The sequence below is a fragment of the Stigmatopora nigra genome, chromosome 18 (assembly GCF_051989575.1).
Source record: "Stigmatopora nigra isolate UIUO_SnigA chromosome 18, RoL_Snig_1.1, whole genome shotgun sequence".
In the NCBI taxonomy this organism is placed as follows: Eukaryota; Metazoa; Chordata; class Actinopteri; order Syngnathiformes; family Syngnathidae; genus Stigmatopora; species Stigmatopora nigra.
The window spans coordinates 11,756,244-11,779,846 of record NC_135525.1 but is presented as its reverse complement, the minus strand read 5'-3'; the positions used below and the strand labels follow the sequence as shown (position 1 = coordinate 11,779,846).

The 23,603-nt window shown below is 47.0% G+C and overlaps 2 protein-coding genes across 13 annotated transcripts in view; both read right to left on the bottom strand.

Moving 5' to 3' along the window:
* The window catches only part of cacna1g (calcium channel, voltage-dependent, T type, alpha 1G subunit), a 50,132-nt gene extending 45,104 nt beyond the window's left edge, over positions 1–5,028 (bottom strand). For all 8 annotated transcript variants that reach the window (XM_077739204.1, XM_077739201.1, XM_077739202.1 and 5 more), the window contains exons 1-2: positions 4,331–5,028; positions 3,260–3,606 (exon numbers count right to left, since the gene is read on the bottom strand). In XM_077739204.1, the coding sequence (XP_077595330.1) occupies positions 3,260–3,596 (337 nt within the window). In that variant the 5' untranslated portion in view covers positions 3,597–3,606; positions 4,331–5,028. The remainder of the gene's footprint in view (positions 1–3,259; positions 3,607–4,330) is intronic.
* A 1,766-nt stretch (positions 5,029–6,794) lies between these two features.
* On the bottom strand, positions 6,795–23,509 carry spata20 (spermatogenesis associated 20). Of its 5 annotated transcripts, none has more exons than XR_013329700.1 (20): positions 23,248–23,509; positions 22,465–22,596; positions 22,332–22,396; positions 21,706–21,860; positions 21,486–21,629; positions 21,210–21,411; positions 21,007–21,137; positions 20,810–20,914; positions 19,956–20,030; positions 19,144–19,356; positions 18,641–18,833; positions 17,920–18,088; positions 16,193–16,401; positions 15,140–15,339; positions 14,609–14,689; positions 11,225–11,567; positions 10,786–11,104; positions 9,035–9,069; positions 8,814–8,927; positions 6,795–7,104 (listed from the first exon to the last, which is right to left on the bottom strand). XR_013329700.1 is itself a non-coding variant. In XM_077739589.1 (16 exons), the coding sequence occupies exons 1-16, from the start codon at positions 23,415–23,417 to the stop codon at positions 11,370–11,372; spliced, it is 2,442 nt and encodes an 813-aa protein (XP_077595715.1). In that variant the 5' UTR covers positions 23,418–23,509; the 3' UTR covers positions 11,127–11,369. The 5 variants fall into 5 exon arrangements, 1 of the variants encoding a protein (XP_077595715.1); XR_013329701.1 differs by lacking the exon at positions 6,795–7,104 and adding an exon at positions 8,120–8,268; XR_013329699.1 differs by lacking the exon at positions 6,795–7,104 and having other exon boundaries at positions 8,162–8,927; positions 10,786–10,870; positions 11,046–11,104.
* Positions 23,510–23,603: the final 94 nt, after the last annotated feature.

Sequence of the window (23,603 nt, the reverse complement as noted above, 5' to 3'; positions counted from 1 at the left end):
ATCCAGAGCCGGAGAGAAAAACACACACAAACACACACACACAGGCAGGCACACCAACTCAAGCCGTATTTCCTCAATGAAGAGCGCTAATGACATCTAAATGACATCTTCGCCTCATTAGCTCGTCGTGCACGCCAAGATGAAATAAAACGACAACTGGGAAACAACAATAACCAGCAAGGACGTCCAATTCATACACATAATACACCAATAGGCTAATTAAAAGTGGAATTTGATGAACAAGAGCCACCGCCGACTAGTGGATAGAATGGGCCATGACACCCTGAAAATGCTAAGAACGCTTTACCTCAGAGTCTCGCCACCAATTAGACATCTGCTGCACATTAATACGGGATTGGACCTCAAGGGTTTGTCTAGCGTGCCCTCCCATTACACAACGTAGTGGAAAAGAAAAGAGAATAGTACGCTGTTTTCCAGCCATCTCCCACTTGGAAGCGAGAGGAGATCTGGCTCTCCGGGGGAGCCGGTGGACCGGGCTTCCTCGTCCCGGGGGTCCCCCGGAGAGCCAGGCTCGCCGTCGGAACTAAACGGTGGCGTCGGTAGATGTTAACTTGTAATGGCTGTGAAAGTGGAAATGTCACGGCCAAGCGAATGGGCTTCCGTCAGGAATGGCGTTTTTGGTGATTTTTTTAAAAAGAGCATCAGAAAAAAAAGATGAAGTGAAGATGACACGTGAAAAGAAATGATCTTCTTGGCCTAATAAGACCTTTTTGGTGGACTTGGCTTTTGGCCCTGATTAGCGTCCCCATAAAAAAATGGAGCCAGGTCAAAATTGGAGGCCGAAAAGAAAGAAGGACGCCACAGCTTCCATCCGTCAGTATCTTCTTCTTCTACGAAAGACGGAAAGCGGGAATGACCCTCTTGATAGAGCGAGAGAGGGCTGCGATAAGGCCAGCGGCGGTGTCTCTGGACTCCGTCAAACGCCACCTGCGTCCCCAGTTGGCGGGGCCAGCCAAAACGGGCGCCAGACGCCGCGTCCCCCGCCGCGTTGCCCGGCAACGTATCAATCTGTCCTGAGTGGGAGAGGAGTCTAGAATGGCCAGGAGGAACAGGCTAACTGATAAACTAGTGTACTCGCCTCCGTCCAATCGCATGAAGAATGCCTTTCTGAATTTGGAGGATGAAGACGGGAAGAATGACAAAAAATTCCCGGATAACCCAATTCAGGTGCGTGATGAGATTTGATTGTGTAAGAGGAGCAAGTCGCGCACACCCCCGTTCTCCTTCTGCTTCTCCAAATTATCTCCTCCTCCTCCTCCTCCTCCTCCTCTTAACTAAAATCCTGCAACACTTTGACTGGTCGCTCCCGGTCCTAACGAATTAGATGTCTTAAAAAGAGTGTCTGTTATGGCAATCTCAAATGTATTCCATGAAACATTGCATGTGTCCTTCAACATGGAAGACTTTTTAAGTCTACACTGAAGTGGCCTTTCTCAATGTCTCTATTTATTACCACAAATGACAGCCAGTTGTCCTCCAAAGCAACTTTTGTTCTCTCTTTCCTATAACCGCCGTTGAATAATTGAACGCGGCAAACATACGATGCAATCTACTGGATTTAAAGGCAACCCAATCTCCACATCCAAATACCTTTGCTAAGGCCACGCCGTTTTCAATGCCTCCATCCAGCTAACAAGAAAAAAGAAATTCCTGACTCCCCTCCATTTTATTCTTGGCATGCGGTCCTGAGCCCGTAAACTGAAGGCGGCGATAAAATGGAAAGCCGCGGCACAGTGAACAATCTGGACCGTAATATCGCAGCGCTGGGCGCTAAAGCACGGTACCAAAACAGTGGTCTACTCCACTTCGATTGTCCCTTTTGGTGGCAAACGCGTCCGGACGGCGAACCCTGACCTCCAGCTAATGTTTTTCTTGTAGACGAAAGGGACGGCAGACACACGCCACGCACGAGTTCTTCACGCACGTCCCCAGAGGAGAACCGGACAGAAAAGCAACGCACTCGCTTCACAAGTACAGAGATCCCTGGCGGCGAGCAAGAAGCGCGCATGCAAAATACATGTCAAAAATGCACGGCAAGGCCCGTCTCCGTCCTTGCGGCTCTTGACACATCTTCTAAAAGTCTTCCACTTGAAAAAGTCAACTCAGTTGACAACTTTACAATGGCAAAATGCAGTCTATGACAAGGTAAATGCTAGTGTGGCACCGATACCATTTTTGGGGGGCTCCTACTAGTTATTTCATCACGTGGATGCTACCCAATTGACATGCTCTGCACCATAATTTTTCTTCTTTAATACTAAATGACTGCAAATGTACGAGAGGCCATGCTGCAAAAGCGCCACTTAGACATCCAATCACGGAAGCCTGGGCTCAAACGGCCCAAACATTCGCATCCCAAGTGGCAATCACATTAGAAAAAATAAAAAGCAGAGAGACTGGAACATGGCGTAAGTAGCGCATTGACAAATGGACGGACAAAATGCGGATTCCGGCACACGGAAGCCAAGTGCGGCGCGGGGCGGGAATGCCATGCGACGAAAGCTTTACGGCGTTAGAGGGAGGAGAGAGAAGCACAGAGAAGCACAGAGAGGAGAGAAGCAGAGAGGCAGAGGTGGCTGCTAAAAGATACTACTGTGGGAGTATTTATGCTGAGAAGAAGAGAGAGATGAGGGGAAAGCACTGTGCTTCAAAATGCTGAAAAATACGTACACTGCTGCTCACCCATCCATCTCAAATGAATTAAACGAACCGCCACGAACCGCCGAACTTTGACACCAGCCCTAGCCATACGCACAAAAAGGAGGACAATCGAAACCGAGACCACGCGAGCATGAAATTGGAACATAACAACAACTAAATATATCGCACCTTCTCCAGAAATATAGCACTGCGTTGGGCTCCAAGTCAACGGGGATTGGACTATCATTGTCAAAAGCATGCATGATGGGAATTAGCTCTAAAAGATAATAATCAGGCTGGAAAATGGAATACTAGTGGGGGGCTCTTCAAGTCAAAATGGGGATACAAAGTATGGCTATACTAAATCTCAATATCTCAAGTAATTCTATCATAAGAGGCCTTTTCTTGCCTGGCATGGCTAAAGAGCAACTACTCGATATGGAAAAGCACGCCTAAGCAAGCTAAAGAAACGTGTCTGACCAAAATCGATGACGCTTGACCACCGCTCGAGCAATAAACAAGTCAATGAAAAAGAGAGCGTCTTACCTGCAAGAAGATTGCAGTCACAGGTCTTTTTCAAAAAGGAAAAAAGGATATGGGTTGCATACCATTTTCAGGCACCAGCTCCGAGGACGCGTGCTCTGTTTCATGTAGAAGAAGACCACGGGGGCCAGCGTGGGGTAAGGCAGGCTCTCCTCGCCGCCCGTCGAAACCTCGTCGGGGGCCCAGGAGGTGGCGTCGGGGGCCGGGGAAGCCGAGGCCGACGCCGAGGCCGAAACCGAAGCCGAGGCGGAAGCCGCTTCCGCTTCCGCCTCCTCCGACTCCGCCTCCCCTCCATCCCCGGACATGTCGTTGAGGCGGATGAAGGTGCGAGGAAGAGAGGAGCGGCCCTCCGAACCCCCGGAGACGCTGACATTTCCCCCATCCTCCGCCATCACGGGCCTCCTGCGTGGGGGGAGACACGGTCAATACTCGGTCGGCGTCGCCATATTCATTGCAATTCCATCTGGGGCAAAAAGGCCACGCCCCCACCCTAAACGTATCGGCGCCGAAATGCGAGGCTTCCCGGAATGGGACGTCTATGACTGTCAATGGCAGCTTGATTGGAATCAACCACATTTGGCAACATCAGGAATTTTAAAGTAGCAACTTTTACATTTTAAACATCAAGAAATAGTCTCTAGGAACCAAAATGGCTGTGGTAAAAATTGCAGAACACAATCAGTCAATGCCGTCCTCCCAACTTGTCGTTGATTTGAGGTCTAGAAGTTCAAGCCACAATATTTCAATATTTGTAATATGCTATGTCTTAGATTTACGCCACTGACAGACACCAATCGTGCACAACAAATAAAATGGCCAGAGAACACAAAAAAAGTCAAGACAGATAGCTCAATTGATCCCATGGCATGACCCACGATATTTGCATGTCATCTATGCAAAATAAATGAATATCATTTGGCTTTTGCTTCATGGCAACGCATCTGCATGTGCTTTTTATATATTTCTATAGGTAACAGCCCATACTCAAAATCAAGCTATTCCAGCTCTCATGCAACAAAAAAATCGGGCACCCCTAACATTATCTGTCACATGCAAAAAATAGGAATCTATTCACCAGCATCTACATATTAACAGGTAAAAAATAGTAAATGGAATATGTATTTACCTGATTTGGACTGGGTAGACTTGTCCAAGGCGCGCACAGTCATCGCATGATCACTTTAGTGGCTTTTCAGTCCACGCCAGCCTGAAGAAAGACGCTTTTTGGGCTGGATTTCAAATCCACGCCAGACGGAAGATTTAAGCTTTTTTGGGGTGACCACAAATTTGGAGGAAAAAACGTCCGTTCCGTTCCGTAGCGGCAGCGTTCCCAAACGCTTTTTGGCGCACTCGCCCCGTCTCTGCAGCCTCGGTGCGGCGAAGATATAGTCGCGGTGCGGAGGGGGGGGACACAAAGGGGGGTGTCGTCGCTCTCACCGGCACTTTAGAAGCATCCGCCAATGTTTAGATCCGACCAAAAGCCTTCTTGCAACTTCTCGGAGGAAATAAGAAGAGATCGTGTGTCGTTCCGGCGTCTTTGGTTAACTCTCCGGCACTTGGCAATTCAATGCATCCGCCGCCGTTTCGGTGGAGTTGCGAAAGAATCCGTCGAGGTGTTGTTGAGCCGTGCGTCCGATCGAGCTTGACGCCCGAAAAGCCCGCTGGCATCCACTCGCATTGCTTTTTGTTATAGTTGTTTGTTGGATTGTGTTAAGGGCGACGACGGAGCATCTTTCCGTTCGCTTGCGGAGACAAGAGGAGACTTCCGCTCCTCGGACGCGTCTCCTCCAGGACTGTTCTCTGGGTTCCGTCCATCGGGGGATCTCACAGCTGGATGGAGTGGGAGGAGGCGAGGGGAGGGGGCGAGACACAACTTCAAGACCCACCCAGCGGCTCTCTAAGCCAATGAGAGGCCTTATTCGGGAGAGCAGGGTAGCGTTGATTGGACGAGAGAGCTGTCGAGTGGGACGGAAAAAAGCGCATTAAACAGCTGGAAGCTCGCGTTAACTATCGACCAATGACGAGCGGGGAAGTCAAGGCATTTTTGGGGGTGATTGGTGGACAAGTCTGATTACGGACTTGGTGCAAAGTCACTCAAATGGACTCGTTAATCGCCAATACTGCGAGAAAAGTCATTAAACAAACATCTATTTAACCATACATAGCTCTCGAACATGGAAGCGAATAAAACCTGTACAACTTTGAGGAAGAGTCAACGCAGAATAGGAATTTGCTGTGGGCTAAAATAGGACAAAAACGAGGTGTTTACGAGCAACCGTTAAAAGAAGATGTTCCTCCAGGTGTTCTGGGCCACTAAATGACGTCTGCTTATTTTTTGTCTATTATTGCAACGCCGTTTCAGCAGCCAATTCCATTTGTTTTCATAATAACAACGCAGCCTTTTAGCGAAGCTGTCCAATATCGGCCGTCCACACTGATGAATGGCCCGTGAATACTCATCGATGATTGGCTGACTTGCTAACAAGCTATTGATTCCGCCCCCTGCTTCCCCTCATCGCCACAACAAACATTTCACGTGTACCGGAACTAACATTCATTAGGATGAATAAAACATCTAATATCGCTAGTTTCCAGCATTGTTTTGTTTGGAACTAAGCTAGGAGCGAATTTCGACTGCTTGATGACGTGGTCGTGTACAATTTGGGGGGTTAAAAAAGTTACTCGCCATGTCCGCTGACGTACCTGTTGTGTGCAGGAGAACTTTTCTTTAAGGGGTTCCATCGGGGCCTTGGACTTGATCTTCGTTCGGTTCCCAACCAAGATGAGGCGTCAGTAGATTATTCCAGACAAAAGGGGTCTCGAAAATAGTTTGCAAAAGGACATAAGATCCGGTATTTCCTTGCAAAACAAACACAGGACGCCACAACAAGACATCATTTTGCCAGTGGGACGGACCAATTGCTTGCAATCAGGTACGGAGCCTGGGTTCACGTCGTTACGTCACTAATTGAAACTGTGGGATGGATCCGTCGATCGGTTGGAAGAAAAACCAAGAGGGAATTCAAGGAGCGGATCACAAACTTTGGGGAGCATCACCTTTTTTTTTTAAAGTTCAAATTCGTTCATTTTTTGAAAAAAACTAAACTATTTAAAATATTCACCCATTATCAACACAATAGCTGTCATTTTTACTTTAAATTTATTGATATCATTCAATTCCAAAAATACAGCCAAGCCAAAATATAAATTAAAATGTTACAATAGAGGAGAAATCCGACCTAAAAACAGGACTAAATCCAACAGTGGCCTTACTATCGCGATGGGTCTATTCTTACTCTGGTTATCAGCACTCAGTAACTGCAGGACAAGAAGAGGTCAAAGGTCAGGATAAGCAGTCCTCATAAAAGTCAGTATTTTGACGAATCTTGATGACTAACCCGTCCGGTTGCATCTGGTCGTCAGTCTTGGGTACGCCAGCTCGTACGTACGTAGCAATTTTGGCCCAACAATAAACTCCCGAGTCCTGAGCATCGCAGGAATGTCATTAAGGAGACCCGCTCGTGTACGTGTGGCGCCGCTCTATCCGCGATATCGACCGCTCATTAGTCCTTTCCGTCCCTCCAGGAGAGAGGGAGCTTTGTCCAAAAGCACTAATTACTTGATCGATTACGCCATCTCGTTGGCCCGGGGCCTCAGCGGTTATTGCGTACGCCTCACGCTTCTGGGCTGGAATCCAGGTCGGTCCACCTGTGTGGAGTTTGCATGTTCTGTGTGGTTTTTCTCCGGGTACTGCGGTGTCAATCCAAAAACATGCAGGATAGGCTGTTTGAACACACTGAATGGCCTATGATTGGTCTCTCCTCGTGCCCGGCGATCGTCAGGCCACTGATTCAGGGTAAGCCGAGTCAGCCGGGATCGTCTCCAGCACCCCCTGCGAACCTGTAAAGATAAGCAGTTCAGAAAATGAATGATTAGAGCACTCTCTGCACCGACATTGCTATTTCAGTCACTCGCCGTAAAGCTTTTTAGTCGTTAGCGTCAGGTGGACGGTGGACAAAAATGGCAATGAGGATTGACTTCCATGTTTGTATTTATTCTTTCGTGACTCCGGCAAAATAAAAGTGGCTTGATCTTGTTGAAAAACACAAAGCGCAGATACTGACAGTTGTTTAAGCCCCCGCATTAAATAATGTATTGCACTTTGCCTTCCTGGCGTGCTGTCGATTACAAGTGCGGGAGCGAGAAAGCGTGTCGACGTCGCTGCCGCTAAAGGTCAAGAGCGCTAATAGACTATCACTAACTCAACTTAAAAAAAATGGAAAAACAGGCTCAACATGCTTTCCATCCATGGATTGTTGCATTTTGGAAAGAATTCCATTCAGAGGTTGGGCTCATTAAAAGACTAAATGTTGTTGCGGTTTATTCCAAAAAGTGAAAAATGTGCGCTTTTCTGTTTGAATTCTCCCTTTCTTTTCCTGCCGGAGCCCAATTAAGTTTCTTTTGAGCAAAGGCTAACACGGCGAGTGGGCGGAGACCGCACAAAGACGCAAAGACGCTTGCGGCCATTTCCCTTTCTTTCATCTCCGACTATCCTAATCTGGAGTCTTGGGGTTCATCTTGGGGTTCCCCTGGGGGATCCTCACAAAGACAAGCTCCCCCCGGCGGCCCTCCTTTGTGGAATAACCGAGGGCCGGCGAGAGGATGAGCGGAGCCACCCTTTTTTAGTGGACATGCAAATTCTTGTTTATGGCCGGCAACAAAAAAAATGGATTGGTGCATTATGCATGTGCAGATTGTCATGAATATTTACATGCTGCACACACGGGGCTTCCGTTCCACGCCAAATCAAGTCATTACTACATCACTTTAAGTATGGGAGACAAGTTGATGCATTGACTGGTCGCCCGACCCATGCCAAATTCACTGTCACCATGTTTTTTTCAGAAAATATCTTTTTTTTTTTAGCTTTACATTCACGTCATACTCCCCTTCACTCATCCTCGACAACACTAAAGTCCAATCCAGGGAAGATTGGTCGGGTCTTCCACGTAAAATGGATTGGACGTCTGCATATGCCGCCATCTTGGATAGGGTGACTGGAAGCTGTACGGTACAAATCAAGAAAAATCATGATTATCGGCAGATAATGATATTTTTGTATAGAAATATCATTATGAAAGCAAGTGTTTTGGTGTCCCCATCTGTCACCCAGCAAACTTTTAGGGCGACATTGGCAACTGTCACTTCCGTCAATCTGTCAAAGAGATCCATCCCAAAAATTGGGCGATAATAAGACGACGGCAGCGACCTGCGCTCTCCAAAAGTCATCTACAGCTGCGACCTGTCAATCGTGTGCGCCCAGACGTGACCGCGCGCGCTTTGTGGATAGAAATATGACAAATATGTTAGCCCAAGTTGATGATGATGATGATGATGAGTGAAGCTGACCAGACGCCAATGTCAGTTGGACGCAGATCAGAGGGAAGCCAGATGCTGATACGTATTACAAGTAGGAGAAGATTTACATCATCCGCTGACACTTCACCAACTCATGGCCACATTACAACTTTATCTTATGGAGATTCATTTATCAAAAAAAAAAAAAAAAACACCCAGCTGAAGAAAGGCTAGGGAATTGATGAGGCTACCTTTGTGGGCGCTTTTGACCTAAGTGGGCTAGCATGATGAACTAGTCCCCCCCCCGCAGCTTCTATCGCTCTACTTGCCGCGACACAAAAGCCGCCTGGCAACACACCATCCATCTGTGGAGAGAGAAAAGGGAATAAAATCTCTGGATTCACTCTGGCAAAATGAGAACAAGTCCACTACCTTCCTACATAACCACAAAATGATAATGTCTTATACGCACATTGTTGAATTTTCAAATGAAGGCCGGATGACGACCTGGACACACACACACACAAAAGAAAAACAATCAACAACAACAAAAAGGATATTTCGGGATTCGAATAAAAAGCAATTTTTCTTTTGAAAAAATGAAGGTCATGTCAAAATGCAATATTTTTGTTATGCAAACGTCGTTATTGACACACAAATTGAAATACGAGTTGGCATTGTAAATGAATGGACGCCTTGACAAAAGACACAAAGTGTTTTGCACAATTTGGCTACTTTGGAGGTGGCTTGAAGAATAAGCAAGCGCGTTAGCATTCCACACAAGAGGGCAAATGTGATATTCCAAGGCAATGAAATAAGCGGCACCACGTGGTCCGAATATCAACGCGTCTTTTCTTCTTTTTTTTCTCCCTTCCCGGTAGCGGCCACCTCTGGGCTTCTTTTCCTTATTACGCCTCTCATCTCATGGTACATGCCTGCCGTACGTTGACCTCAGAGGAGCCAGGAGGTCACCGGCGCTAAGCTGCCGCCTTCTATTCACAGTTCAAAGGTCAAACGGGAAGGAAATCAAGCGCCACGGTGCATTTTGTTGTCATTTGAAAAGGCGAGTGAGGAAGAAAGTGCTTTTGGGTGGAACGACAGACACTCGACCCATTTTAGTTTTTGCATCCACCTGCCCCGCCGTTGACTGGTCGCCAGCCCCCAGGCATTTTGTGATGCTCTCCTCTCTCTGGCCAATGGAGTTTGAGCCGCGATCTAAATCCGTTGTCTCCCCAAGTTTGTGGTGTTTATACAGGGATGTCAACACGGAGGCCCCCGAGAGATCCCATGGCATTAGCGTCACTTTTTCTGGACGATTCAACCTCTGATGACCGGTGACTTAACATAAAAATAGTTTGTTTGAATCCAAAGCATCGGCATGCCAATCATTTTTTCTACCCTTCCTTTTGTTACCAGGTCATCATCCTACCTTGTTGTTTTTCAGTTAATTTAGGTGAAGGGGGAAAACAAAAAAAACAAAAAATTTACATGAAGCCCCCGCACGTGAGCTTGTGCGTTAGGGTGCCTGTTTCCGCATTTTTTGTCATGTTTCTTGCCTGGGTGTGTGCTAATGAGGCCACAAGGGGGGCCAACAACGATGCGACGACGCGACGACAACACCGCCACCGCTCACTCAGCGAGCTCCAAAATATTCTGATACCTCTCACATGTTCTAAAATATGACGCCGTGGAGAAGGAAGAGGGGGAAAAAAAGATTTTGAAAAGTTCCTGCACACTTTCCAACTTGAAATGGCTTTGAAGACAATGCGGATTGACGGAGGCTTCAAATGGAAATGAGGAGAGAGCGTTCTACTCCTACTTAAGCATGAGATACAAATTATTTCAACGCCTTACGTTGACAAAGGGGCTACATTCCATTTAGAATAAATTCATCTGGCGGGGTAGCCGGCAAAATATGGGGCAAACAATAAAATATCATGGGATGAGGAAGGAAGAAAGAGCAAGGTGGCAAATTTCCCGGGGCAATACGACACACACACGTGTGTGTGTGTGTGACAGGATGAAACATCTTGTTTCCAGAGCTGCGACCTGCAAGGCAAACTCCCTTGCCTCGAAATCAGCAGCCCATCTGTCTCCCTCTTTCTCTCTCCCTTATTTTATATACACATGCATAGAAATGTGCACACAAAGACAGAGAGACACAAATAGAGATTCCCACGTGGACATTCTCCCTACAAGACAGTCACACAGAGTTTACATTACCTTCGGCATTCCGCGAAAGAGGCAGGCGGAGTCGAAAAACTGTCAAGTGGGGCACCGTGGCTCTGCTCTGGCTAGACTTTCCCATCTGAGAATCATTTGGACAAAATCAACAATAGTAGTCCTATTATTTATAATGGGTACAGTAATGCCCGCCATGTGAGGAGTCATTGTATAAAGTGGCTATCCTGGGGTCTAAAAAATAAAACGGTCAAAAACAGTTGATGAAGTTTCAAAAATAGAAGAAAGAAAAGTAGCTTTACCTTTCTTTGGAAGCTTGAAGTTGTCGTTGAAATGGTCTTGAAAAAGGAGACAATATTAACTGCAAACATGTCACGTCAACACAAGGTTAAAATCTCTTTAAAGTGCAAATTCTTTCTATACAGTCACAAAAAGCCAAGCGCGGTACAGATGTGCGCATTTTTTTTAAGGGAGGAAATACCTTTAGCTTAGCTTTGATTGTGAGACAATAGCAGCAAGTGAGTCATGTGGAATAACCAATTGAACCAATGAGAAAAACCTAACTGGTGTGACAAGATTTGCCAATGACTTTGAGTCTTTGAAGTCTTTCCTCCAAGACTTTCAGTTCAGCGGTCTTCCGACATCTGGCCTGGGACGTCCAGTAGCAGATCGCGAAGCGCCTGGGGGTCTGTGACGGGCAGGGAGCAGGTGAAGTCCTGGCAGACGTAAGCGGTCGCCGCCCCGCCGGGTCCGAACGCGGAGGCCAGCGCCGGCAGACGTTGGCGCAGGTAACTGTCGCTCGTGCCGTCTAAAAGCATCAGAACCTGAAGAAAAGGGACACAAATATCAGTCGCTTGGAATTTTAGCCACAATAAACGGCATCTACGCTTAGGAATAGATGGAAGCGGTGCTCTCACAAGCTAAATAGCTTCATTCATCACCCGGAATGACCGACATTATGTTTTACATTGGTGTAAAAATGCAAGTGGAATTTACGCAACATTTGTAAAACAAAACGCCCTAAATGTTTCAAATATACGTCGTCGAGCGCCTCATCTTAGCGGTGAGCCAGCAGGCCATACTTGATGATACTTGTGGGTATGCTTCCGGGATAAAAATAAAAAGAAGCGGCGTGGGAAATGGTGGTGGCTATTCTCCATTGACCATCTTAGTTTCAGTCAAGAAGAAAGTCGGTACTTTTTTCTATTTTTAGAGGGTTTAGAAGGTTAAAAAGAGGATCTCGGTGAATTCCCACAAAACCTTTGACATAGTTTAGATCATAAAAGAAGTCTTAGCCAATCAGGGTGTTGGATTTCAGCTCAAAGACAGTCAGATCGTCTATAAAAATACCTAATCCCTATTTTACGACACAATGCTAGTATTCAAGTTTACTGTTGAATAATATTTAGGGAAGAAAGCTTCTTGACGGATTTAAGGAATCCCAACAAAAGGCCTCTAAAAGACCCAAATTGTAGCCACAGCTTTCAATTCAGCCTCCACGTCGTCCTTAAGCACCCCGATTGCGAACGATCCGTCGCCAAGTTAAACGGTCCGCGTTTAAAGGCTGTCACAGCAGTCCGCAAATATTTCTATTAGCAGTCCGAGCGGGAGGCGGAATAATGTGCAGCCACCATTAAATAAAAAATGATATATTCATGCTACGCTGCTTTACGGATGGCGCAAGAAATTGGGTGAGGGGGTGGGGGGGGATGATAGATTGGCGCAGGCAGGGGGGCCGGGGGGCGCCATTGACGACAAGACGTAAACATTTCCCCCGGAGGCATGAGCTAAACGTGATGGAACGCGTTGGTGACGCCGGGACGGTTGCTAAGGAGACCAGATGAGGATTCTCCTGCCAGGTGGAACCTTTTCCTCTTTGTCCCCCCTCTCATTTTTTGCTTTTGGGCTTGTTTTGGGGCTCCAGAGCAGATAAAGTCCGGCTCTAATGGGTAAAAAGGGGAGTGGTTTGGGGGGAAGAAGATGTTTGTCAGGAAACTAAAAGGTCCAGAAAAAGCAATTAAGTTTCTTTGGTGGAGTAGTAGTAAGTCATTTTGCCCCTGGCTTGTTTTTGCCGTTTGTTTTTCTTTTTTTCTTTTCCATTTCTACTCCATCCTGACGTGGTCTTTTCTCTTGCTACCTTCTTTATCACCTTTCCAACCCTGACTGGGTCTCGGGGGACTTGTTAGGGAGAGCGTGATGTTTCCCCTCAAGTGTTGATGATAGAAAGGAAGGAAGGACTGGCATTCGTTTCTCTTAAACTTGGCAATTGCGTCGTGCTTCAACCCACGCTCTCCTTCATAACGATACTTTTTTTCTTACTAAAAATGTAACATGTTCATTTAGGAGTTGTATTTTTGTTTTTGAACCCTGTATCGCACTGTGAGATACGGTTTGATTCCTTAATTTATTAGGTGAGGGTCCATAAATTAAAGCGGCACTTTCACAAGTTGATGTCAGCAGAGCATTTGTAAACGATGCTCAGCCTACGTGACCTTGCCAGGAACTACTCGTCGCTAATAAATAATTGAGGTGGTGTTGATTTAATTTGTGTGGGCATGTGAGCAAAGCCGCTGCCGTGCACGGATGGAGTGCGAGCGCGATATATCTTTAAGTGTTTTATGCTAATCCGCTGGGGAATCTCTTCATCTGTTTGCGTGTACGTGCACGTGCAAGTGCAGCATCTAATGGGCAGTAACTCATGCAACATCTGGACGCATGTACAAATATAGTAGCAAATACTGTATATGATGTACAAGCACTTTACTCTTGAAAAATACAGTTTGCGCTTGCTTACTTTGAGAGATGCAGAACAGCAATACGTGTCATTAAAAATGACATTTCCAAAAATAGACGTCAAATTTATGGCAACTTGCTGTCACTCAAGCGTGAGCATTTAGCATTTAGCTTCCTGCTTTAAATAAATGGGCCGTATTATGAGTTAAAGATGATAAAAAGTCAATTTTGGGGCCGTGACTAGTCTGTGTTTCGGAAAGATTTGTTTTTTGGAAATCTTGTAAAGGTGTAAAAGTAATAAATGGCGCAAATTGTCACTTGGTTGAAGGACTGACCTGTCCATTTTGTAGTACTGTCGGTGGAGGGCTTCATCTGGTGCAAATGTAGGATTTGGCACTATATTATACGACTAGCGGGGCATTTTATGGCGAGGATGAATGTTGGGACGGGAAAAAAAAGCCCACGGAATGACTGGGGTCCCGTGCGAGCGACGCAGTTGACATTAACAAGGCTCAGCGTGCTACTCACTGTTTGTGGCTCAGGTGCGATAGCGCCGCATTCCCCTTAACGATAGATCCATACTGATATAATGGCTTCCCTCTACCCGGCCCACTCTCTTCTCTCTCCGCGGGGATCTGGACCGGAGCGACCCCATGATACCGCCATCCAGTACCGCGATCTACTTCATTTAGAAGGCCGGGAATCAAAGGCCTACTTTTATTGGGCGATCTCATTACGGGCGCGGATGACGTTAGCAGCAGCAAAGAAGCTAATGCCCACTTTTAATTTGCTTTTGTTGGATTTGCTGCAGCTGCATCTTTTCATTTCTTTGTGTCTGTTCATTTGGAAGAAAGTTTACTTTTATGCTGCTGTTTTGCCGTTGTTTGTCGGATTAAAAAAATGTGGCGATATAAAAATAACCAAACGGTCATTAGCGGAGAGAAGAAAGGGGAAAACGAGGAGAATAAAAGAAAATAAAAACGCTCCAAAACAATGGCCAAGGTGTACAAAGACTTGATATGGAGATCGAAATGTTGACCTAAATAGATGGGAATCATTGCAAGACTTGCACATTTTGCACAAATGACAAGGCATATACATTTGGTGACAGTAGTGATATGGAAGAACTGACCTTGTGTGGTAAGAAGAGGGAGTTGACCACTTGTAAAAGCTCTTTGGTATCCTGGGAATCTCTTTGGCCGCAGATGACAATCTGAGGAGAAAGGCCTATTTTCAGCGGCTGACAAAAGTAAAGGAGACGGGCGTGATTAGCCCCAAACGAGAGGGTCGAGGTGGCCATCCAAGACGGCTGGGGATGGGGAGGAGGCCAGCCGGGTCGCGCTTGCATTTGGAGCCGTAACGAGGAAGACAGCTGTTGTCGGCGCCACCGGACGACCCGCCGCCTCGTTACCGTTGCCCCGCGCCGGGCGGGTCGCAGACGCGTCTCGGAGAAAAAGTTAACTGTCTTTTTTTTTTTTTTCTTGGTTTGCTTTTGAGCCGAGACACTCGACTCTTTTGAGCTCAAGTGACGTTTTGGTTTGGGGTGGGGTGTATTCCAACGAATAGATCATCACAAATGGTTCATTTTCTGCATTCTTTTGGTTTGTGTCATGAAAAGGCTTGTATTATGACCGTATTATGGGCACAAGTCAGCAGGACTAACCTGCTTGAGGGTGCGATGATGCGCCATGAGCGCCCGGACCATCTCGGGTAGGGCGATGGGGACGTTGGTCAGGCGCTCGGAAAAGGCCGCCAGTAGCTGTTGGCATCTCTCGTGCCATTCCGGCCTTCCCGTGTACTGAGAGAGGCGCAGGAGATTGGACGCCGACACCGAGTTGGCGCTGGGTTCGGCTCCGTCCTGATCTGAAGGACCCAAAAAAAAGGAAATAACTTAGCGCCGGGGTAATAAGCCGTTCACAAAATAAAGGAAAAAAATATTAGAATAATATAACAAATGTGATATATTCAAGTCATTAAATTAAAATGGTGAAGAAGTGGCTCATTAGGCACAGTGAACACATTTTTCTGTTAACCCTTGCCTAAAAAAGAAAATAAGTTTTGAAGGCGGCGTAAATGGTAGCGGGAGGGTAATCCGTCTTGTGCTGGCGTGTCAGGCTGTCGAAGGGTCGCTAATGGACTTGGCTCCATTGTAGCGCCGTCGCTGTCGTGGCCATAACAAAGTCACAGTCACAGGCCAGATGAGATGAGAGGTGTCTCACACGTCCACTCCAATCAATACACGCAAGAGCGACAGGCCAGCGACAGACCAGCGACAGACCAGCGACTGCCCACGCCAGCCACGGGAAAACAAATCTCACCGCTAATCTGTCAACGCTTGACAACCTTGAAAAGTCACTACTTTTGGGTTTCACTACATCCAGGCAGGCGATGATGCCTATATTTTAAAAAAACATTGCAAATGCCGCCATGAATCGTTGTAAAAATAAATGTCCGTCTCAAGAGACTCAAAATATGCTAAGGGACAACAGTTCGACATCACGTGCTCTCGAAAAATCGATGGGTGGCGGCCACCCGCCATTCATTCAGAACTTGAAATATTTAGTTTGACCATTAAGAATATGTACAAGCACAGAAGTGCCATGTCATTCATTCTCCCGGTTCGATTTTCCAGTCGCTACGGTTGCTAACGGCATTGATTTTTTGATCCGTCGTCAAGAGTATTCGCAAAACCCGGCATTTCGAGGGTGTCCCTCACCTTCTTTAAGCGGAAGAAGAACATCGGGGGCGTTGGGGTCGCAACAGAAGTAGCCTTTGCCTTTCGCATCCCAGAAGAGATCGTCCTGCCTGAGCTGCAGCGCTTCGGCCCATTGGAGCCACTCGGTCTGCAGCGTGGCCTCGTAGAGGTCCAGCAGGCCGCCAATCACGAAGGCGTAGTCGTCCAGGAAGCCGGAAATGGGGCGGGATCTATCAGAAACAAGAGGATTGATTGATTGTCAGATGGGAACTTTCAAAAGCCAGGTCATGGTTAAGCAAAATAAAGGTAGAATCGACTTGTTTCAACTGGATCATTTATGTTACGTGATGTCTACAACGGTCAATGGCAGCGAATTGACCAGAGGCATAAGAAAGGAAGAAATACTGGTTTGGGAAATGTTCCAAATTGGCACATGCCTACGCGTCAGGGTCTGGAATTTACCGCCATCTGCAATTTCCCCTTCAGACCGATACAACTCCAAATGGAGTCTAAAGGGGGGGTCCCGACTAATGGCATTCTCCCGCGGGTTCCCACGGAGACGCCACGCACGGCTGAGTGTGAGCGAATGGACAATGTCAAGGGCTCAGATAGCGCTGCAGCCGGCAGGCTGGAGTGGCTGAAATGGCGGGCCTTTGGAGAGCAGAGAGGAACTTTTAGCGAGGTGTGCAAGGCCATTATTCTCTCGGGTGGAGTCCAGGCCAAATTTGAAAGATACGCTTTGACATAGTGGCCAATTACAGTGGAGGAAAAAAGGGGGCCGAATTAGCGGCCCGCGGTAGATGGAAAGGTCACCCGACAACACGGAAAATCATCTCCTGATCTCCATTAGGCGAAGCTTCACGCAAGACGGCCTTCTTTTTCCCCCTTACGGAGGAAGACACTCCGCCGGGGAGAGAATGATCCCGAAAACGACCCCCGTTATCAGACGGACATAAAAGGATTGGCCCTAGCCGCCCAATCGCCGCGGCGCTTTGTCTCTGATAATAATGTCTGCTTTGCACAAGGACGTGTCACTTGGTGGAGGTGAGCGCTTAAGAGGGTGACGGCCCTCCGGACGATAACGCCATCTTGCCAATGGGGAAGGAAGGCTTTTGATTCTCTCCTTCTCTTTCAAATGTTTCCACCGCGAGGAACGGCACATCCACGTCCGTGGAATGGTACGACAAAGGTTAGTGGGAGAAGATTACAGGCTTTAATAAAAATGTTCAGGAAAGCCCATGTCTTCCCAAAATCAATAGCAATCGCGCGTCCACTATTAAACGGGTTGGCCACGGGTTGCTTCTGCTAAATTAGCACGCGTGTCTTGTATGACACGGTTGAAAAAAGCGCCGGCGTAAGCATTTTCCCGTGCTGACGCGCGGGCAAACACGACAATTACCAATGAGACGGGAGCGGCGGATCAAGGCCGGCCAGGGTTGTGAAGATGCTCTTCGCCTTTCTTTAAAAAATGAACGGGTTTTATTTGGGGCGTGTTTGTTTTCTGCCCGCGTGGCAGATTTATGCGCGCCACTTTTTCACGTGAAGTAGGACGCCAACGTGGCCGACAAAAGCGGGACACCTGCGGCGGAACCTCGATACCAAAGTACGGGAGATAGAAATCTAAGACTAAAAAAGGGGGTCCGATTAAAGGCAAAGTTGGTGGGTTGAACTGCCTCGAGAGTGAGCGGACATGTGTTGTTTACGGGCATGAACGTCTACGCCTACAAATAAGATGAGCGCTCTCTTACATCTGCTGCACTTCCATCTGGTCTCCACGGTAACAGGATCGCAGAAGGTTCTGCCTCTGGTCATCCCACAGGTGTTCCTGGAGGAAACGGCCGGCTCGCTCCGCCCTCTCCAGCAGGGCTTGGTCGCCCAGGGCGGCGCCGACGCGGGCGTAGGCCGACAGCGTCAAGCCTGTTGGTTGGCACAGATGGAAATTCCAGTTAAAATACCATGTCCTATTCTAAACAGTGAACAGTAAAGGCAACCAATATATCATGAATTCATTCTGCGCTCCCTTTTTAAAATGGCCCATTTGTTTTTTGTACTTCAATCTGCTTTCATGTGGCATATCAAAGCTAGGAAAAAAAAAGCACAGAGCGGGTCTTGAAAGTGGACAGGTGAGCCATAAAAGAGTGTTGTTCATTAGAGAGGATGGAGACGTCCTGTTCCAATTGGAAAGTTACACATTGAGGAGGAGGAGGAGGAGCCTCATCAAGACAATCTGTCCCGCGATAGTTAGCCAGTAGCGAGCAAATGAGGCAACCTTTTCCCTACAATAAAAAATGGGTACTTGGTTGCAGTCCATGTGCTGGATTTTTTCCCTCTCCCTTCTTTTTTTACAGTGAGGTTTGAGCGGAAAACTCTGATGCCACAGTCAATGTGCTCCATAGTGTGGCTGATAACACGCCACATCATTTCCACCATAATGCTGCTCAAATATATTTTTAAAAAGGGCACTTTTACCATTCCAGGAGGCCAGCATCTTGGTATCCAAATGCGGACGCGGTCGATTGTTCCTGACTTGTGCCATTTTGGCTCGGGCCAAGGCCAAGATCTCCCGGAGCTTCTCCACGCCCATGCCAAAGTGTGCAGCTGTTAACTCTGCCGAATAGCGCACGATCAGCACGTTTTGGCCCCGAAGCTCCCCGTGAGGGTCCTGGCAAAAAACAGGGGGGGGTCACACAATACCAAATCCAAGGTATGACGTGGGCAGGTGGAACATTTCTTCCAACAAACTGCTCACTAGTAGCCATTTTGTCACACTAATAAACATATACATGTGCTAATGAGTATGAATGATGTCAGGCTGGATGGGTTATGGCATTTGATGGGTTCAAATAGTGCCAGAAATGGAAAAGGGACAATTGATAAACCAGAACTGTTTTGCGTCCCTTTAAGGACCGAGGATGAATTGATTTGAATGCATTTAGCACGATTCCCGACTTGAAAAGTACGATTTGGCTCACCTTTTGGGGAGCGACGTTGCCTTGCTCTTTGACGCCATAATGGTGCATGAAAATATCGGCCAAGGAAGCGGAGTGTCCAGCCCCCGCGGGCACGTCGGCCAAAAGCCGGCGCAGCTCGGAGGCCGTCCACACGCAAAAAGCTCCTTCGCGCTTTTCCGGGGCGCCGGAATTTGGGAGCGAGTCGGCGTCCTCCGCGCTGTAAAAACCACCAGACTAGAAACAGATGAAAAGAAAATGAAGCAAAGAAAGTCCCGTTAGTGCACGTCAACATTCCGCATTGACAAAAGCACATTTTGTTGGATGTGGTGGTGTTTTTTTTAATCAAGTCGCTTAATAAATGAGCAGTGAATGTGTCCCGATCTAATTCAGGAAATGGCTAAGCCCGTATTTAACTTGAGCATTTAAGGGGGAAAAGACCAACACCTGCTTGAATAATGGCGATTGCGCAGAAGGTAATTGCCAGCAAAAGCAATCTGCTTGTTGTGCTTTTCATCACAAGCGTATAATGACATCGTTAATATTAGACGATCTAATGATTCCGGCAGGCGTGGCTTTCATTCCGTGGCCTACTTGGTGGAAACTCATTCGTCAAAGAGGCAAAAAGGGCAAAGGATACGCAAGGTTTTTTACTACAGGACTAGCACATTGAATTTTCAGAGAGAAAAAGAAAGTAAAAATTGTAGTACAATTCTCCTAATAATTTTCTTTGCCAAGCGCCAAAAACAAGTCCCGTCAGGCTTTGCAAATGTCAAGTAAGATGCATGATTTCTAGCCGCATAGGAGCAAATCCAGTACACTAGCGTAGGACTCACCTTGTCGCTCAAGTCTCTGGAGACATAAAGAAGTATGTCCTTTGCCACATCCGCAAAAATCTGTTCACCGGATACCTGGGAAGAGAAGAAAGGAGAAAAAAAAGAAAGTAAATGTCACGCACGCACGTTTGGAGTCGTGATTGGACATTAAAATAACCTTGAAGCAGCTGTCAGGTGATTTATATGCAGTGCCAATGCTGAGCTGGTAACTACGCTACGCTACGTACAGCCAGCTATCTATCTATCTAGCCAGCCAGCCAGCCAGCTAGCCATCCAGCCAGCCTCATTATATATTATATACAAGCTTGTAGGCGGCAGGCGGGTCAAATTTGAGCAAGCCAGCATACACGTGGCCTAATTAACTTTGGCTTTTTAATGGGCGCTCCCGCTGGAAATGAGGCCGAAGCGGCAAAGGAGCGACACACACGGAGGGAGCGCCCCGACAAAATGGGGATTGCTTTCAAGGGCGCTAATCATTCCAGATTGAAGTGGTCCCGTCTGCCGGCCGGCCGGCCGGCCAGCTGGCAGACAGTGGCTCCATTTCAACCTTAATGGGGGACAAAGCCTATAAAGAATGGATGAAGGTGGCACGGATGGATTTCAGGTTGAAAATCTGGTCAATTTTCAATCCATGCCCTGGCTTCAATGAAAAGGGCTCTTTGGACGGTTTCAAAGAGAATAGCCTCAAAGTACGACGCATACTCATTATCTCAGCTAGCTTCCTAAAATCAGTTTTGATCGAAATAAAGAGCAATGTTTCGATCTACTGTGTTGGCTTACTGATCAAGTGCCGACATAGAATTAAAAAAAACAAAAACTGGCTATTCCCCCGCCAGTTGAAGACAAACACATACCTGGAAGGCCGTTATGTAAGCCACAGCCAGCTGGGCTTGATCGTACAACATCTTCTCAAAGTGTGGAACGTGCCAAGAAGAATCCGTGGAGTAACGGTGAAAACCCTGGCAAAAAAAGAGCCAAATTAGATCTCCAAATGGCATCATGACGTCATTTTGCGCCATTTGCGATCGGGCACGGGTGGTGACGAACAAACCTTGGCCACGTGGTCGTGGATCCCGCCGAGCGCCATCATGCGGAGGGTATGCAGAGCCATCTGGAGAGCCTCCGGGCCCTCCGAGGTGGAGCCTTTTACGGACCAGTAAGACATGAGGAACATCAGATTGACTGGAAAGGGAAGAGAAAAGGACGTTGAAAAGCCAGCGTGACGTGACGACCGGTTCGAGGGGCGTGGCCTACCCGGCGTGGGGAACTTGGGAGCGTCTCGGAAGCCTCCGTATTCTTCCTCGTACGAGCGGGCCAGCTGCTGGAAGCAGCGGCCAGCCACGTCGGGGGCCGGGGGAGGAGCGGCGCCCGGGCTGGCGGACACGGCCGTGCCTTTTTTCAGCGCCTCCAGAATGCGGGTCCCGCTGGTCTCCAAGTTTGAACGGTTGTTCTTCCACTGAGCGGATGACAATAAGCAAAAACATGTGAGCTGAAATAAGTTTTGGGGATTTGACTTCATTGTTTTTCTACCTGTTCCGCAATCCGGGTGATCACCGTCTTAAAGCCGGTTCTTCTGCCCTGGTCTCTGGGTGGAAAGTAAGTGCCTCCAATAAAAGGGAGGAGATCAGGAGTTAACCACACGCTCATAGGCCATCCTCCACCGCCACTTGTGGCCTGGAGACATTAAAAGGTAGTCAAAAAATATATACATAAAAAGTATGTTGGGATAAGATGATGGCGCCAAAAGTACCTGTACAAAGGTCATGTAGACTTTATCCACATCTGGTCTTTCTTCCCGATCGACTTTGATGCAGACAAAGTTGTCGCTGAGGAACTTGCCAATTTCCTCATCCTCAAAAGACTCCCTCTCCATGACGTGGCACCAGTGGCATGTGGAGTAGCCCACTGAAAACAATGATGAATATGATAGTAATAACAACAAGGAGTAGCCCACTGATGTTCAAAAAGGTCGCAAATGTCAGGATTTGGATAAAAGAGAATTATGGCAATAATTACGAGTTACTTTTCCTTCAATTAAACGTCCTTCAAATGTGGTCTTCTCTCTAATCTATTCAACCAGTAGTAATTGTGCATGACCAAACAGCACATCAATAAATGTAATTCCCATTAATACCACAAGACGGCGGTGCAACCAGTGTTTACACACTTGAAAACTGAGATAAGAATGAAACGCATATGCAGTAGAATGGCGACGCTATTAGATGAATTTCAATATTACAATCTTACATTAATGCTGCAACTGGCACTGCCAGGATTTCTAGAGACTATCAGGCTGTGTTTTTTTTTTAATATTTGTTTTGTGAGGACTTTCTGATTCACTGAAAGAGCCTTATTTTGACTAGAAAGAGTACTTACCGGATAAAAAGATGGGTTTGTCTTCACGACGTGCCTTGTCAAAGGCCTCCTGTCCCCACGGAAACCTGAGATGAGCTTCACGTTAGAGGAGTCTGTGCCAGAAACATGGAAAATTGCTGGAACTTTCACTCACCAGTCGACGGGGTTGTGCGCATGTTGGAGCAAGTAAGGTGATCTCTCCTGAGCTAGCCTGTTGGTGTGGCGTGGGGGCGGCGTAAGAGGTGGTCCTTCACCCCCTGACGCCATGCTCGTGAAGGAAGATGATCTAGTGTTGGGAGGAAAAGAAGTTGGCACAAACCATGAGACAAGAGCTACAAATTAAAGGGTAAAACAACAATAATACATAATTTGTGCCAGAAAGGGTTGAAAAACAGCACTGTTGATGATGTGTCATAAATTCAAGAGATGAAATAACCGTTTGTATTCAATAAATGTGCTTTTTGACGTTGCATAAGTGCATCTCCTTGAGAGAAAAAAAATCACAATATTAGTATGAGCAATAAACCACCCGGAAAGTTATGTATACACAAACGACCTAACATGAACTCGTTCCATAAAACTCAGCAAGATTTAAACTAATGTAGCCCTTCCCCGTAGCTGCTGTTATTATTTATATTGGCTGAGTAAATCTAATTTTGCAGTAGCGGTCCACTCACCATGACTAGACGTGTTTCTCAAAGACAAGAACACAACTCAGGACATTAATACACTTTTCCAAATAAGAGTGCGCCAAATTCAAATACTACCTATTCGAGGAATACTTATACATATCAACTAATGTTGTCGGGAGTCTTTAAAGAGTGCTTTAAACAGAAATTTGGGATAGGCCAATGAAACATTGTGTTATATTTGGAAATGTCTCGGTCGAAGCTTGACAGTTAGCGTTAGCATTAGCTCATTTGACGTTTCTTGTTACCTGAGGAAGTGGAACGGTGTATTCGCTCGGGCGTTTGGTGCGTGGTGGGTTAAGCGTCCAAGCGACAGTAGACTAGTCCCCAAATTCTTGGAAGAGGTTGTTGTGTGCCAGAAAACTGCGGCGACGAGGCTATATTTGGACGCGGAGCGACGCCATGCTAGTGTAAGCATCCTAATCCAACAAGCGGAGTTTAAATGTGGCAAACTAGTTTTCGTCTTGATGGCCCTCCCACTAGCGCCAAACTTCCTGGATGGGAAGGCACGGGGTAGAGTTGTTGTAATACTACAAACACACACGAGGGGGCGCGCAGAGAAAATGAGTTGGAACCATACGGGTCCCTACCGATCAGAAACTAT